This window comes from Anomaloglossus baeobatrachus, chromosome 1 (assembly GCF_048569485.1).
Source record: "Anomaloglossus baeobatrachus isolate aAnoBae1 chromosome 1, aAnoBae1.hap1, whole genome shotgun sequence".
NCBI classification, from domain to species: domain Eukaryota; kingdom Metazoa; phylum Chordata; class Amphibia; order Anura; family Aromobatidae; genus Anomaloglossus; species Anomaloglossus baeobatrachus.
In genome coordinates, this window is record NC_134353.1 from 417,180,349 (window position 1) to 417,198,797 (window position 18,449).

The 18,449-nt window shown below is 44.1% G+C and overlaps 1 protein-coding gene across 1 annotated transcript in view; it reads right to left on the reverse strand.

Moving 5' to 3' along the window:
• Positions 1-3,794: 3,794 nt before the first annotated feature.
• POLE4 (DNA polymerase epsilon 4, accessory subunit) overlaps positions 3,795-18,449 on the reverse strand; it is a 35,305-nt gene continuing 20,650 nt past the window's right edge. Inside the window, exons 3-4 of the mRNA XM_075352598.1 lie at positions 13,001-13,042; positions 3,795-9,488 (exon numbers count right to left, since the gene is read on the reverse strand). Of these exons, the coding sequence (XP_075208713.1) occupies positions 9,475-9,488; positions 13,001-13,042 (56 nt within the window). The 3' untranslated portion in view covers positions 3,795-9,474. The remainder of the gene's footprint in view (positions 9,489-13,000; positions 13,043-18,449) is intronic.

Consider the following 18,449-nt stretch of genomic DNA (forward strand, 5'->3'; position numbering starts at 1 on the left):
AATATCATCTGATCGGTTTGCTGGAAGGCAAAGCGATCAGATGATGTGTCAGGATCAAGTGCCTGAAGCCCATGACACAGCAGCTGATTGTATAAAAGCCGATTATACAATCAGCTGATGCATCAGTGCAAAAAAAAAAAAAATAATACTCACTTATGTGCTGTGCTGATTACCGGCAGCTCCTGGAGCGATCGATTGGACAGGAGTCTGATCCCGTCCGATCGCTGCCGGAGCTGCCGGTAATCAGCTGATGAAGTCCCCTGACGGCAGGATCAGCTGATAGCCGGCCGGGCGCGAAAAAGCCGGCGAGACTATGATCAGCTGATGCTTGCAGGACCTGGCGGTGGATCACCTGATGCAGTCACCTGACGCAAGGTCCTGCCCCGGGGAGACTGCACACAGGCAGAGCGGCGGGACCGGGAGGAGATGGGAGCGGGCATGGCACCGGGACCCTGCAGACAGGTGAGTATATATGACATTTTTTTTTTCTACTGTTCACTTTTGTTTTCGCCGCTGCCTCCACCTCCCGCCCAGACATGGCGCCGCACGGAGCTGACATGCACAGGACGGGAGGTGGACGCAGCGGTGACGGTACCGGGAGGATTCATGCTTCTGTGTTTACCAACAGAAGGAATCCTCTTCCTGTACACGTCACTGTACTGCCCACCCCTTGCGTGTATAGCTGCGTTTTTAGTCATAGAAACGCGGCTATATGCGTTTTTCATTGCGTTGTTAAACATCTCATTGAACTCAATGGGTGAAAAACGCAGAAATAATTGACATGCTGCATTTTTGTGGTCACCACAAAAACGCAGCTACAAAAAAACGCTGTGTGAGGACAGCACTTCTGAAAACCCATAGACATTGCTGGGGAAGCAATGTCACTGCGTTTTCAGCACAAAAACGCGGTAAAAAACGCCGCAAAAACCGCGGCAAAAACGCCTAGTGCGCACAAGGCCTTATACACTTCTACACATGGTGCCTGGTTGAGCCCTCATTCTATGGCCCTCTTTCTCTTGCTTTTCACTTGCCATGTTTTGTGCCAGGGGAGATCCCAGAGGTAGTTGTGCCCTCCACACATTTCTTTCGGCATCAGTACAATGTATGACATCTGAGTTGGCTAGGTGAAACACTGATGTGTGCGCAAGCACATTGAATGTAATGGGTGTACGTGTGTCCACGTCTCCAGTACGTGTGTAAACAGACAGCACATGTACCGAAAACACAGAGGTGTGACAGAGGACTTATCACTTCCACGATATTGAACAGCATTAAATTTATATATCTTGAATTGCTATTTCTGCTTGATGTTACCTCAGAAAATGGAGAATAGAAAGCAAATAAATTACGTGGCCCAAAATGGTACCAATAAACACTTCAACTCATCCCAAAGGGAAACAAGCCCTAACATGATTATCAGCAGAATAAGAATAAATATATATAAAATTATATATATATATATATATATATATATATATATATATATATATATATATATAAAAAACACACTACAGCCTTCAGAATTCAGTGATGCAAAAAAGCATTTTTTTTTTTTTTTTTAGTGTGATAGTAGCCAAACCTAAACACTAAATAGATCTGGTATCGCTGTAATTGTACTGACCTGAGGAATAAGGGCTCGTGCGCACGTGTGCATATTGCATGCATTTAGGCTGCATCTAGCATGGCAGCATAAATGCATGCGTCCTGCATCCCCTGCACAATCTATGAAGATTGTGCATAATCCTTGAGCACGATGCTTTTTTGAACGCAGTGATTTGCATGCTGAAATTTTGATCCAAATCGCTGCGTACAAAAATGCAGCATGTCACTTCTTTCGTGCGCTTTGGATGCAGCCCCCACTCTGTCTATGGGAGAGCCAGCATCCTAAGCGCATGAAATCGGCATTTATTCTGCTGAAACACTGCATGCATTACGCAGTGTTTCTGCAGTGATTTGAAGCGCACATGTGCTGACAAGTTGCTGCAGAATTTTCAACATGTACGTGCGCACAAGCACTAAAAGTGAACGGCGTAAAAAACAAATTAAGCCACTTCAACTGCTGTTGACTTGTTTATTCTGCATCCCAAAGATCGCAGTAAAGGGTGCTTTCCACACTGCGACATCGCTACCGCTATATCGTTGGGCTCACGCCGTTAGTGACGCACATCCGGCGCCGGTAGCGACATCGCAGCGTGTGACACCAAGGAGCGACGATCAATGATTGCAAAATCGTTCAAAAACGGTGATCGTTGACACGTCGCTCTTTTCCTTAATATCGCTGCTGCCACAGGTACGATGTTGTTCGTCGTTCCTGCGGCAGCACACATCGCTATGTGTGACACCGCAGGAGCGACGAACATCTCCTTACCTGCGTCCACCCGCAATGCAAAAGGAAGGAGGTGGGCGGGATGTTACGTCCCGCTCAGCTCCACCCCTCCGCTTCTATTAGCCGGCCGCTTAGTGACGCTGCAGTGATGTCGCTATGACGCCGAACGCACCTCTCCCTTGAAGGAGGGATTGTTCGGCAGTCACAATGAAGTCGCTGAAAAGGTATGTGCGTGTGACGCTGCCGTAGCGATAATGTTCGCTATGGCAGCGAGCACCAAATGTCTCATGAACGACAGGGGCGGGTGCTATCGCACTCGACATCGCTAGTGATGTCGCAGCACGTAAAGCACCCTTAAGGCTCAATTCACATTTATTCTGCGCTCTACGCTGAGCTCTTACATCAGGGTTTACTTGTAAATCTCTGAAAAATGTGATTCAGACAAAATTCACAAAGAAAATTCACCGTGAGGCAGAGGGAGTCACTTTGAAATCCCATCTGGCCTGTGGTAAAGCGGTATCCATCTTTTACGCATCTTTTTAAACGTGCACAAAAGTGCGATCAACAACAGTTTTGTGCACCTTTGAAAAGAAAGGACACCACAGAACAGAGGCCAAAAGGAGGCTGGATTAACTCTGTTGCCTCATGAATGAATGGGGCTTTCACCTGAATCACATATTTCAGAGATGTAGATGGAAACCCTGATTTAAGTGCTCAGCATAGAGCACAGTATAAATGAACTGATCCAAAATGTTCTGTACCCAAAATTCTCATAAATATCATTCAACTGAACCCACAAAACCATGCCACCAATCGTTTTTATTCACTGGCTATGGTGGACAATATATTAAAACTTAACCTTTATTCAGTAAATTAAAAAAAAAAAAAAAAAATCCTCCTTTACACATGCCCACTTCTAATGTAAGGCCGGGGCCACACAGTGACTAATGCGATCCTTGCATGACACTCGGCTCACGCTAGCAGCACAGCAGTAGTGTCACTGCGACTGAGGTCCGATCATGCGATCAGACCTCAGCTGCGGGGGACGGGCTGGCACTGAGGGGCGGGCGAATACAGAGGAGGGGAGGGAGGGATTTATCTCCCTCTCTCCTCCGTAGCCGGCTACTGCCATTCTCACCCTGCACTCGCGGACCACCGGTGTACTGCGATTTTTCTCTCGCCTCATAGACTTGAATGGGTGCGAGAGAAAGAGTCTCGCATTACAATCGCAGAATGCTGCGATTGTTTTCTAGGTCCGATTGAGGCCAGGAAAATGGGTGCTGACACATAGGTTAATATTGGTCCGAGTGGAATGTGATGTTTTATCGCACTCCACTCGGTCCGATTTTCATGCCGTGTGTCTTAGGCCTAAGACCCTGAGTACTATACGTGTGTTAAAAAATAAATGTCTTAAATATATTTTTAAAATAAAATACGCAATGAGGTGCAAGAAAAGAGACTTCAAAAATGTAAAATAAATGTATTTTATATAGGATAAAAAAAATGATTGATCAACATATAATGAACTATATTTTTGTCAGTTACAGTAAATGAAAAATAGTATTGTACTTTAGCTTACGTAATTGCTTGTCTTATTATAGTAAATAATAGTCCATTTCTGTATTAAATCTGTAGAAGTTTTGATTCTTCATTCATCTATGTTTCATCCTGGATGGGTTGATAAATTAGGTCACAGCAGCTTCGACATGTGTCCCCTCGCAGCTCGCAGCGACGATCCCCCTGAGAGTCCAGTCTCTCTCCCAGTATGTCTTGCGACAGATATTTATGGGTTGAATTGCACATGTCAATGCCCACTTTAAGAAATCCTGCTGTACGCATGATGTAACCAGCCGGACAAATTCTGTTATGTCAGCAGTTATCTATATATCCTGTTATCTAGAAGGTCTGTTCTAGATGTATTAAAAAATATTTAATAATTATGAACTTTTTACAATGTGGTATGCAAAAAAATGTAGAAAAAGACATGAATCACACATGACAAAATCATACTATGATCCAATGCTACTAGGCAAAATTTAAATACCTGAACATGAGGTTCTTGGTTGAACATTCTAAATCAGACTGTATGAAGCCCACTGCCACGTCACAGCGAACCTCTGGAGTGAGTTCCTAATCTAGGTCTTAAAAGGTGCGGCACCATGCGTCAACCACAACCGTGGTGGCGATGCACCAGCAAGGCAGGTGACCTGGTGCCTCACAGCACAATGCTAGAAGAAGGCAGAGCCACCACAGCTCCAGGTCACACAGCCCCAATGACACACAACCATCACAACAACAGCCGCCACACAGCACCAGCACTATGTGAAAGGAGCTGTACACTCCCCTTCCACAAGCTCCCAGTATGTGGACTGAGAGCAAAACAGGCAGAACCCCTTTTTGAAGTCTCCTGCTAATTAAAAACGCATGTACCAAATGGGAGGAGTGCTGATTCAAGTAAAAACAGAGGGGATAGAATGCAGTATACAAAAACTGTAGAAAAAGACATGGACCTCACATCCTAAAATCATACTTTGATCCAATGCAGATAGGCAAAAAAATTAAATACATGAGCATGAGGTTCTTGGTTTAACATTCTAATCAGAATGTATGACGGGGGCCCTGCCTTGCAGCATGGGTGTTGTGAGGCACCAGGTCACCTGCCCTGCTAGTGCATGGTCACTGCAGCGCTGGTTGGCGCACGACGCTGCACCTTTAAAGGCATAGATTAGGGACCCATTCAGGTTCGCTGTGACGTGGCAGTGGGCTTCATACAGTCTGATCACAATGTTAAACCAAGAACCTCATATTCAGGTATTTAATTTTGGCCTAGCGGCATTAGATTAAAGTATAATTTTGGGATGTGTGATTCATGTCTTTTTTAGTTTTTTGCTATACATGAGGTTTGAGAGATTTCTTGGTCCTTGAGAAATATATATATTATATATATATTTGCCATGAATACGGAATCGATATGCTCTGATAGCGATTCATAGACACTGATCTGGCTTTAGACTTGAGGAAGGAGTCTTTCTGTTACTTAGTAACGCTGTACAGACCTTGCCCGGTGACACAGATGACCCGGCACGCTATTGGTCAGGTGGGACAGGCTCCATGATCAGCTGCTCACAGACATGCGTCAGAGAAGTGGGCGGACACTTATCTACTGTATATGAGCCGTATGTCTGCGCGTGGCTCGTAACGTAACAAACCTTGGCGTATTTGTGCCACTAAACTGACATCCCCAGACATCTGAGGGGGTGGCCAATGAATAGAATAAGCCTCCTGCTGTGTGTCCCCCTCCCTAATACAGGGGTGAAGAAACACGTAGAGGCAGACTGGGCTGCAGTGTAGGAGACAACCCAGTATAATGGCTGAAAGTGCTACGTTACACAAAGTGGCAGAATATAATTAACTGTGTATGCTCGAGATAGAATGTAGCAAGAGGCACCTTAATGGATACAGAATTAATGAGTCTTAAATATTTAGTACTGCTGCAAAGGGAAATAGCAGTGGCATGAGATAGCACACTATGGTAGTCACATGAGTTTACATGCAACTCAGTAAATAGGCTGAGACTGCAGTAATAATTAACACTGTCACTTTCATTATGAAAAGTTAGACAATTGTTTTAGCTATAAGAGGAGAGATCCTTAATATTGGGGCAATAAATATTGTGTGTGAAGTGATATGTACCACTGACAATAACATAATGCGATTTAATTACTATACTCCAAAGGGAGGTCTAGTCCGGATTTTGGAGAAAACCAAAATCTGGAGGTGATACATGAAAGACCCCAGGGAAAAACGTTACCTTTGAAAATATGGAAGTTATTTAGTAAAATATATCACCAAGAATAAGCACTCATAGGGAATAAGTGAATTAAGGGATTTATTCCAGTGTTCACCAAGCAATGAAAGGGCTTTAAATTTGTTACTGCAAATGCACTGACGAGGGGCAAGCACCCCGAAACACCGTGTCTGCAAATTGGGATTCTGATCTGGCTTATATATCCTGAGTCATATTGCAAAGGATTGTTGAAAATCCACTTGTGACTTTTAGGATCGCTACTTCCAATAGGTGGCGCTGTGCTAGAGTTTGTCTCCTTTACTGGAGAGACAATTTGAATTACTGCAAATGGTAAGATTCAAAAAGTGTGTGGGGTGGCATGTCTAGGCCCTTTAACCTCTTCACGACACATGACATATTGGGTATGTCATGGATCGTGTCAGGTCAATCCCTGCCTGCTGCCGCTGGCAGTTATTGCTGCACATGTCAAGCTGATTTAAGCAGCTGACATGTGCGGCAAATCAAGTACGAGTACGCTACCCACTCGTGCCTGTTAACCACTTACAGCGCGCTGTGAAAATGTCACAGCAGGCCACAGAAAGCACTTACCTGGCTCCATCGGAAATCAAATGATGTGATCACGTGGCTCAAATGGTTGCCATGGTAGCACAGGGTCATGTGATGACTCCTGTAGCTATCATAAATCAGTTCCTCTTACAGCTGGCAGAGGGCAGTCTCTGAGAAGAGAGCGGCTTTTGTGCAGATCAGAGCAATGCTGCTCTGATCTACAGGAAAGAATGAGCGATCAGACTGCTGATCGTTCTAGTCAGGGGGCTAGTAAAATAAAAAAAAAAAAAAAAAATAAAAAAAAAAAGAAAAAAGACAAGACTTTAAATCACCCCCATTCGCCCCATTGAAAATTAAAGGGTTAAAACCATAAAAAAAAAAAAACAAAAAAAACTCGCCGCGTTGAAAAATGCCCGATCAAAATAAAAAAAAATTAATCTGTTTGGTAAACGGCATAGGAGCAAAAAAATTCCAAACGCCAAAATTAAGTTTTTTGGTCGCTGTGAATTTTGCACAAAATGCGATAACAGGCGATCAAAACGTAGCATCTGCGCAAAAATAGTACAGTTAAAAGCGTCAGGTCGGGACACAAAAAATAAGCCATCACTGAGCCATAGATCCCGAAAAATTAGAAAGCTACAGATCACGGAAAATAGCGCAAAAAGTGCGCTTTTTTGGACAAACTTCTGATTTTTTTTTTTAACCTTTTAAAGGTAAACGTACATGTTTGGTATCTACGAACTCGTACCGACCTTAGCCATCACATCGAAACATCACTTTTACCATATAGTGAACACTGAATAAACTAACCCCAAAACAATCATACAATTTAACTTTTTTTTGCCATTTTCTAGTACACTATATGGTAAACTTATGGTTTCATTTAAAAGTAGAGCTCTTTCTGCAAAACATAAGCCCTTATATGGCAAGATTGATGGAGAAAAAAAAAAAAAAAAAAAAAAGTCCCAGCTCTCCAAAGGGGAAAGAAACAAAAACAAAAACTGATAAACTGAAAATCGCCCGGGGGTGAAGGGGTTAATATGCAATATTGGTATCTGAGCAGAGCATAATTGAGTGTCTGGGATAGGACTTAGTTTACATGGTGGTTGGTTGTGCAAATTTTTAAGGAATTACCAAATAAAGGGTAAGTTAAAAACTAACTTGTTGACCATAGCCAGTGAAAAAAAATTAAATTTGGTGGACTTAATAGATCCCTAAGGGGTACTCTGCACACTACGACATCGCAGGTGCGATGTCGGTGGGGTCAAATCGAAAGTGACGCACATTCGGCGTCGCTGTCGACATCGGAGTATGTGAATCCTTTTTACTATGATTAACGAGTGCAAAAGTGTCGAAATCGTATGATCGGTGTAGCGTCTGTAATTTCCATAATTTCGGAAGGACCGATGTTACGATGTTGTTCCTCGTTCCTGCGGCAGCCCACATCGCTGTGTGTGAAGCCGCAGGAGCGAGGTACATCGCCTTACCTGCGTCCCGGCAGCAATGAGGAATGAAGGAGGTGGGCGGGATGTTTACATCCCACTCATCTCCGCCCCTCTGTTTCTATTGGCCGCTTGCCGTGTGACGTCGCTGTGACGCCGCACGATCCGCCCCCTTAGGAAGGAGGCGGTTTGCTGGCCAGAGAGACATCGCAGGGCAGGTAAGTGCATGTGAAGCTGCCGTAGTGATAAAGTTCGCTACGGCAGCTATCACAAGATATCGCAGCTGCGACGGGGGCGGGGACTATCGCGCTCGGCATCGCTGCCATTGGCTTGCGATGTCGTAGTGTGCAAAGTACCCCTTACAGTGAATTTCAGTGTTCACAATCAGGTCCGTCATCTCATGCAAAATAGAGGCCTTCCACGTTACGGATAGCACAATAACTCTGGAAAAGCGCTATGGGTTCACCTCCTATAAATTTAAGATTTTGAAATAATTAGATTCTGACTGCTGTGAAAGTCCATATCTTCAATAAGTAAACACACTTTTTAATAAAACTAGATTTTTGGTAGTATATGCTCTCTAATGTCCAGAATAGTGCATGCAGGGAAATGTGGCCTTCCTGCCTAAATGAGAATTGTATTGCTGTGGCCTTATCCTTCAACCCTTTAAGACCCAAACTTGTAGTATTTAATGTTGCTACACAATCTGTTTAAAAAAAATAAAATTTAATACATCACCAATGACAATACTATCAAAAAGATCATAAAATTATGTACACAGGTGTCTTCCTTTACCATTTCCATTATAACCTCTAAACTGTCCAAAAGTGGGAAATGTATGCTTTTTTTAATGCAAAAGGTAACAAAAAAATGGATATTAATACTTTGAAATCCTTATGTCAGCTGCACGTGTCTGGAGCATTAACGGGAAACTCCAAGAAATGTGAGGACGATAAATAAAGTACATCTAAATATTACACACTTAGTACTTTTTTTTAGCAAAAAGGTAAGGAAGGGCAGGAGGAGGGCATGGAGCTACAGGAATGAACTATCAAATTTCCCTCCACTTGTCCCGTCCGGTCAGTGAATGCGAGCTCACGATACAACAGGACGCTGCCCTCATTCAACGTCTGCCTCCAACAGACATCTTCATGTAGTCTACCATAAGATTGGGGACAGCAAGGATATCCTGAGTGCACCAACTAAACATTACATTTTTGCTAAATAAAAGTACTTCATAAAATTTGTAATATTTAATTGTACTTTTATTTTTGTTGCTTTTTTGGAGTACCCCTTTAAACAGAAGTTTAATGTGCTTAGTTTTCTCGTCTTGTCAAAACGTAGCTCAATGGTCATGCCAATGCACCTGAAAAAGAAAAAAAAATGAATACTATATATTACAGTAGCCTTCCAGTTATGTAAAGGAAAAAAAGTTATATTTATAGGTTTAGATTACTGTTCTGAGTTTGCACATGCTAAGAGATTCCATCCACACTATTTTAGTGTCAGTATTCCCTTATACACTTGTATGATATACAGTGAGTACACGGAAAGTATTCACACCCCTTCAAATTTTTCACTGTTTCATTGCAGCCATTTAGTCAATTCAAAAAAGTTCATTTTTTTTCCTCAGTAATGTACACTAAGTATTCAGACCATTTGCTCAGTATAGAGTAGAAGCACCCTTTTGAGCTAGTACAGCCATGAATCTTCTGGGGAATCCTGGATTTGGGGAATCCTGGATTTGGGGAATCCTGGATTTGGGGAATCCTGGATTTGGGGAATCCTGGATTTGGGGAATCCTGGATTTGGGGAATCCTGGATTTGGGGAATCCTCTGCCATTCTTTCTTGCAGATCCTCTCCAGCTCTGTCAGGTTGGATGGTGAACGTTGATTGACAGCCATTTTCAGGTCTCTCCAGAGATGCTCAATTGCGTTTTGGTCAGGGCTCAGAAGTCAAGAATGGTCACAGGGTTGTTCTTAAGCCACTCCTTTCTATTTTAATTGTGTGCTTAGGGTCATTGTCTTGGTAGAAAATGAACCTTCGGTCAAGTCAGAGATCCAGAGCACTCTCAGAGAGGCCGCATTCATCTTCAATTGCAACCAGTCGTCCTGTCCCTGCAGCTGAAAAACACCCCCATAGCATGATGCTGCCACCACCATGTTTCACTGTTGGGATTGTATTGGGCAGGTGATGAGCAGTGCCTGGTTTTCTCCACACATACCGGTTAGAATTATCACCAAAAAGTTCTCTCTTCATCTCATCAGGTCAGAGAATTTTATTTCTCAGTCTGGGAGTTCTTCATGTGTTTGTTTTTTTTTTTTTTTTATAAACTCTATGCAGGCTTTCATATGTCTTGCAGAGAAGAGGCCTCCGTCGGGTCACTCTGCCATAAAGGCCTGATCGGTGGAGGGCTGCAGTGACAGGCCGGTTTCACATTTGCGTCGTTTTGACAGAAACTGAATCCAGCACAGATGCAGTACAGTTCATTTTATTTACAGTGGAAGCGTGACACCATGTGGACACATGCGGTTGTGTATGAAGAATAGACTGTACTGCATCTGTGCTGGATTCAGTTTCCGTCAAAACGACGCAAATGTGAAACCGGCCATAGTTGTTTTGATGGAACTTTCTCCCATCTCCCTACTGCATCTCTGGAGCTCAACCACTGGGATCTTGGGGTTCTTTACCTCTCTCACCAAAGCTCTTCTCCCATGATTGCTCAGTTTGGCTGGACAGCCAGGCTTAGGAAAAGTTCTGGGGGTCCCAAACTTCTTCCAGTTAAGGATTATGGAGGCCACTGTGCTCTTATGAACCTTGAGAACTGCACACATTTTTTTTGTAACCGTCGCCAGATCTGTGCCTTCCTACAATAATATCTCTGAGCTCCTTGGGCAGTTCCTTTGACCTCATGATTCTCATTTGGTCTGACATGCACTGTGAGGTGTTATATAGACAGGTGTGTGCCTTTCCAAATCAAGTCCTATCAGTTTAAACACAGCTGGACTCCAATGAAGTAGTAGAACCATCTCAAGGAGGATCACAAGGAAATGGACAGCATGTGACTTAAATATGAGTGTCTGAGCAAAGGGTCTGAATACTTATGACCATGTGATATTTGTTTTTTTTGTTTAACCCCTTAACGCCCGCGAGCAGTAATATTACATCCTAGAGTTCAGTGTTACTGCTTGAGACGCAAAAACATAAGCCGTCACAGCCATAAAAGCCGAAAAATGAGAACGCTACGGATCACGGAAAATGGTGCAAAACGTGCGCCACTTTTTTCAGCCAAATTTCAGATTTTTTTTTAACCCCTTAGATAAAAGTAAACCTATACATGTTTAGTGTCTACGAACTCGCACCGACCTCCGGAATCACATCCACACATCAGTTTTACCATATAAAAAAAAACAGTGAATAAAATCTCAAAAACAATAGTGCTATCGCACTTTTTTTGCAATTTTTCCGCATTTGGAATTTGTTTGCCGTTTTCCAGTACACTATATGGTAAAACTTATGGTTTCATTTAAAAGTAGAGCTCGTTCTGCAAAAAAATGAACCCTCACATGACCAGATTGACTGAAAAATAAAAAAAAAGTTACGTCTCTCGGAAGAAGAATGGCGAAAAACAAACAAAAAAAAAACCAAACTGCAAAATCAGCCGGTCGTGTCTACATTTATGTTTTTTTTTCTGTCAAGATGGGGTGCAGAGTGTACATTAATGAGAAGAAAAAAAAAAAGAACTTTTTTGAATTTACCAAATGGCTGCAATGAAACAAAGTGGAAAATGTAAAAGGGGTCTGATTACTTTCCGTACCCACTGTTAGGGACGTGAGAAGCGAAACACACGAATCAATGAAAGTAACTACTTTATCACGCCTCGCTCTCCCGACAACACAACTGATTTGTAAATTAAAAGTATTTAGGAAATCTTGATAATTCTATTTCCTTCAGTTTTTTTTCCTCTATTTAGGAGAATAGAGACAGGGTTCACCACAAGGTGCAAACAGTTTATCAGCCTTAAAAATAGAAGGGCCAGATTAGACTGTCAAAGCAAGTAAAGAAGCCAGCCCAATTCTGGAAAAAGCATTCTTAGGACAGATGAAACCAAGATAAAACCTGTACCAGAAAGATGGGAAGAAGTATGGAGAATGCTTGGAGCGGCTCATAATAGAAACCACACCACATACTCTGTAACACATGATGGAGGCAGTGTGATGGCCGGGCCTGCATGGCTTCCAATGGCCCTGGGTCACTAGTGTATATTGATGATGTGACTGAAGACAGAAGGAGCCGGAAGAATTCTTAAGTTTTACAGCTCTATACTTTCTTCTCAGATTCAACCAAATACAGCAAGGCTGATTGAATGGTGCTTTACAGTACAGATTGTCAATGACTTAGGAGATTAAGGCAAATAAGTGGAGTATTCTGCAATGACCGAGAATCACCAGATCTCAACCCCATTGTGCATGTATTTCATATACTAAACACAAAACTTAAGGAAGAAAGACCCACAAGCAACAACTGAATTCAGCTGCAGTAAAGGGCTGGCAAAGCATCGCAAAGGGGGAAATCCAGTGTTTGGTGACGTCCACGGCTTCCAGACTTTAGGTAGTCATTGCTGTAAAGGATTTTCTATGGAGAATTTAAAATTACCATTTTATTTGTGATAAAGTTATTTTATCCAATTACTTCTCAGCACCTGAAATGAGGAGGCTAGACAGAAAAATGGTTGTAATTCCTAGACATTTCACAGGATATTAAATTAAACCCCAGTCTACAATTCAATTGAATCTCCGTTTAATTTGAAATAAAAAATAGTGCCAATGCAAGCCCAAATCATGAGGATTTGTAGAATCATCTTCAGTAGGACTTACCTTCCAAAAATGCATATTCATCAAAAGCATCTATTGCAATATCTGAAATTAAAAGAAGACCTAATTAAAAATAAGAACTAGATAGCTAACAACATCTTACTGCCGTGAATTTTAGTTTCTTTCATCTGAGCCTTCCAAAAAGCCAAACATTTTTACACTTTCAGCTAGTTATATGAAGGCTTGAACTTTCCAGAACGGATTGCATATGTTAATTTGAACCATATAAATTTAGTACATGTTGTACGAAACACAAACAAATCAGCAATGCCACTTTTCAGTTGCAATTTAGGTAAAATTTTCATGGTATTCACTGTATAGTAATACAATGCTGTAGGTCAGTGTAATTTGAGAGGTTGTCCACTACTGGAAAAGCCCAGCTTAATCAATTAAAGCAATGATACCACACCCCTCCCACATCGTTCCCAGAGAATGGCATGACTTGTAGCACCATGTGCAGCTCATCAATGCTCTACCATGGTGAATGTCCACTAACTAAACAGAAAAGGATATAGCTGACATGCAGCCAAAAGCTGGCTGCAGCTGGAACAGGTCACGTTACTCTTCCACTGTGGAAGGAAAGTATACACTGTTTTTAGAGTGCTGAATTGATTAAATCACCACTGCAACATTTGCTTTTTTTCACCTCTGGAGAAATCTAGTACCCTATCTTATCCAGCGTTTGCAGCTTTTTTGGCACCGCTCGTGCCAGTAACTTCTGATTGGCCAGAAGTCAAAAGTTATGTCACAAGCACTCAATGCATCTCTATGAGAGCCAGAATGAGGTTCTCAGACTTATGGAGTAGGGACCTCCGGCGCGCTCCATCAAACCTGGAGCAGCCACAGGTCACAAATCACAGGAGACAGACCAGCACCACAGTAATAGCGGGTTAAAATGATGAAAGGCGAGTATGAGACAGGGGGCATGAGACTTAGGCCGGCTTTGCACACTACGACATCGCAGGTGCGATGTCGGTGGGGTCAAATCGAAAGTGACGCACATCCGGCGTCACTTGCGATGTCTTAGTGTGTAAAACCTTTTTGATACGATGAACGAGCGCAAAAGCGTCGTTATCGTATCATCGGTGTAGTCTCCGACATTTCCATAATGCCGATGCAGCGACAGGTACGATGTAGTTCCTCGCTCCTGCGGCAGCACACATCGCTGTGTGTAAAGCCGCAGGAGCGAGGAACATCACCCTACCTGCGTCCCGGCTACTATGAGAAGGAAGGAGGTGGGCGGGATGTTTACATCCTGCTCATCTCCGCCCCTCCGTTGCTATTGGCCGCCTGCCGTGTGACGTCGCTGTGACGCCGCATGGCCCGCCCCCTTTGGAAGGAGGCGGGTCGCCGGCCAGAGCGACGTCGCAGGACAGGTGAGTGCATGTGAAGCTGCCGTAGCGATAATGTTCGCTACGGCAGCTATCACAAGATATCACACATACAACGGGGGCGGGGACTATCGCACTCGACATCGCAGCATCAGCATGCGATGTCGTAATGTGCAAAGTACCCCTTACATTTAAAGCACAAATTCACTGGTGAAATAAAAAAAAAAACAAAACGCTGGAGTGGTGCTTAAAAGGGGTTGTCTGAGAAATGTGAAATAAATATAAACTTGAATTTTAAACATTTTTCTAAATACCTTTAATAAGTGTAGTAATGCACTGACAGGATTTGAAAGATGGTAGCCTCTGTAAGGGTGCTTTCACACATCCGGATTTTTGCTCTGCGGCACAATACGGCGTTCTGCAGAAAAACCGCCACCGGCTTTTGAAACGCCGGTGGCGGGTTTTTTTGCATAGACTTACATTAGTGCCGTATTGTGCCGCAGGGGCTTGCGTTCGGTCCGGTTTTTGCCGCATGCGGCAGATTTAGCCGATGCGGCGGCCGGATCGAACGTCCCCTGCAACGTTTTTTGCTCCGGCAAAAAACACCGCATCGCGCCGCATCCGGCCGCTGCGGCGCATTTTTCAATGCATACCTATGGAGGCCGGATGCGGCGCAATGCGGAAAAAACGCATCCGCTCGCCGCATGCGGTTTTTTCCACTGCGCATGCTCAGTAGCATGCCGCAACCGGAAAAAACCGGACGGGCCGCATGTAAAAACTTATGCAAAGGATGCGGTGTTTTCGCCGCATCCGTTGCATAGTTTTCACAGCCGGATTGAGCCGCAGGGCTCAAACCGGATGTGTGAAAGTAGCCTAACAGGGTGCAACATGTACATGAGATGCCAGTATGTATATAGTATATACCGTGTTTTTCCAAAAATAAGACACTGTCTTAGTTTTTTTGCCCCCCAAAAAAGCGCTAGGGCTTATTTTTGGAGGTCTTATTCTTGGAGAAACAGACCTCCACCCCCCCTTCCCAGCAGACCCATACTTACCAGACCCCAGATGGCTGAGTGACACCGAAGTCCTCCCTGTGATCTCCGGCAGTCGCTGCCAGCAAGTATGCTGCACGCTGCCTCCTGCTGCTGGACGGACGGACGGACAGACACACACACACATCAGATATCACACACTCCATCCATCCAGCGGTACAGAGTGCGTCCATTAGGTTATACATGTTAGGAGCCCGAACATTCTAGCATCTACCCCGGCCGCAGGGATGGGAGGAAGTCACGTGTGCCAGGTCCTTGCGCTCCACCGCACGGCTTCTCAGGATCGGTATCGCTGAATGTGGTGAGAGGTGTGAATGATCTGAAGGGTGATTGTGTGTGTGATGTGATGTGTGATTCTGTGTGAGATGTGATGTGTGCGGGGCTGCGATCGCTACAGGTCCTGCCGCTCAGCGTCTGGTCAGTGTGATTGCAGGGTGCCCGCTTTCTATAATGAAGTGTCCTGCACTAACTTTTTTTTAGCTGCACGGACACCTCATTATTGAACCGCGACTAGTGCTTATTTTCAGGGAGAGGGCTTATATTTAAGCCTTGCACCGAAAATGCTTAAAATCCCTGCTAGGGCTTATTTTTAGGGGAGGGCTTATTTTAGGAAAAACACGGTATGTAGTATGTCAATTTAATGCTGCAGCTTAGACTGGCCACAAGGTGCCACTGTGGAGCAGAATATCTCTATAAACAGACTGACTTTCAATCAGGGAGTGGGCGGCGCTAAAGAGAGCCCAGACAAGCAGGAGAGGCTGTGGGATGCGCTTTGGTCACCTGACAAATCGGACTGCTGTGTTTCTTTTGTGGATTTTTGTTACTTCTGTCTTTTAATCCCCAGACATGGGGGACCGCCTGAGTGGATGTCGTGTTGGGTTTTTGTGGTCTTTACCAAGAAGGACCAGGTGGAGATGATCCAGGAGGAAGAAGACAGTTTTAACTGCTGTGCGAGCAGGTGACCAATGCCATCTTGAAGAAAGGCCGAAGCTCTGATCACTGCCGAAGATGGAGGGATCTGTGTGCTTTTGAAATGCACCAAGTCATTTGTGAGTGACAATTGTTCTGGAAACCGGTCTCTAAAGTTAGGGGTGCTTCACACACAGCGAGATCGCTGCCGAGATCGCTGCTGAGTCACGCTTTTTGTGACGCAGCAGTGACCTCATTAGCGATCTCGCTGTGTGTGACACTGAGCAGTGATCTGGCCCCTGCTGCGAGATCGCTGCTCGTTACACACAGCCCTGGTTCGTTTTCTTCAAAGGCGCTCTCCCACTGTGACACACAGATCGCTGTGTGTGACAGCGAGAGAGCGACGAAATGAAGCGAGCAGGGAGCAGGAGCCGTCGTCTGACAGCTGAGGTAAGCTTGTAACCAAGATAAACATCGGGTAACCAAGGTGGTTACCCGATATTTACCTTAGTTACCAGCCTCTGCAGCTCTCACGCTGCCTGTGCTGCCGGCTCTCTGCACATGTAGCTGCTGTACACATCGGGTTAATTAACCCGATGTGTACTGTAGCTAGGAGAGCAAGGAGCCAGCGCTCAGTGTGCGCGGCTCCCTGCACACACAGCTAAGCGGTGTGCGCTGGTAACTAATGTAAACATCGGGTAACCATACCCGATGTTTACCTTAGTTACCAGTCTCCGCAGCTTCCAGACGGCGGCTCCGTGCAAGCGCAGCGTCGCTTGCACGTCGCTGCTGGCTGGGGGCTGTTCACTGGTCGCTGGTGAGATCTGCCTGTTTGACAGCTCACCAGAGACCATGTAGCGATGCAGCAGCGATCCTGACCAGGTCAGATCGCTGGTCGGATCGCTGGTGCATCGCTAAGTGTGAAGGTACCCTTAGTCAGTCAGGGATAGTTAGGATTAAAGACAATTTAAACAAGGTTATTTACTGAAAGCTAATGCTGAAAAGGAACTGTACTTATTGTTTTATCCCGGGACATCCTCTTTAAAAAGGAAGCCTATCAAGGTTCAAGCTGTGTGGTTCTGAAAGTAATAGACTAATGCTAAAGTGACAAGTTTACCTCTGCTACATTGCATTGTCTGGAGACAGTGAGGTATAGGGCACTGCATAATGAGACATGTACATATGCTTGCTTGATTCTGAGGGATTATTGGGAAAAAGGCCGGGTACTCCTGTGATATTGTGAATAGCATGGGAGGTGGGTATAGGATTGTATTCCTGGGAGGGACCAAGTGTCATCGTCTGCAGTAGCATCCCTGAGTAGGCCCCATTAATAGAGAGGGGTGGGAGAGGAATAGCCGGGAAAGTATAACCCAGTCCCTGTCCTGCAGATAGACACTTGGAATCCTCCAGGCTGCATAAATTGTTATTTGATAGTTCCAGGCTGTTGTGGCTCATAAGCTGTGAAGATTCTGTTCTTGTCAATCTTTGAAACATATAAAGAAAACCGTTGGTTCATCATCTTTGTGTGATTGGGTTCTTCCATAGCACCACCATATCGTTATATCCACCGGCATCCGGTTGTAACACCTCCATCTAGCAGAGGGCTGTGTAAAGAACGAGGGAAGTCATTCATGCACTGCACTAAACCTGTCAGGCAGACAGATGGATGTTCATTCTCAATCTGCTAAAGAAAGAGGTTTATCTTCTTTACTCCACTCAGTTTCTTGTTAGGGTGACTGAACAGAGGAATGAAACTTCACTATGCCTGACTTGAGGCTGCTCAGACCTAACGTATGGCTCTAGATGATGTTTTTCACGCAGTCTCCAGGTGCCACTTCACCACCAATGCTGTTTTCATATGACTAAATGTCTTGCACCTTATTACTTTTTCACCATTGGTTGGTTGTTCAAGTATGTGGCCCTGTGATGGACCCTTCTATACTGCACATGCTAGTATACATACTTTGTGTTGTTTTTTTTTTATCTACATGAATGTTATTAATTAGTGGGACCTTTTCTTCCCTCTCTCCCTCATGTGGGACTTTTTCCTCCACCCTGCCTCTGTATCTGGTTATTTTACATATTCTATTAATTGTTTCATTGCCACTTATGCATTATTGTTGTGCACTATTATACAAATAAAAGCAATTTTTTCATAAT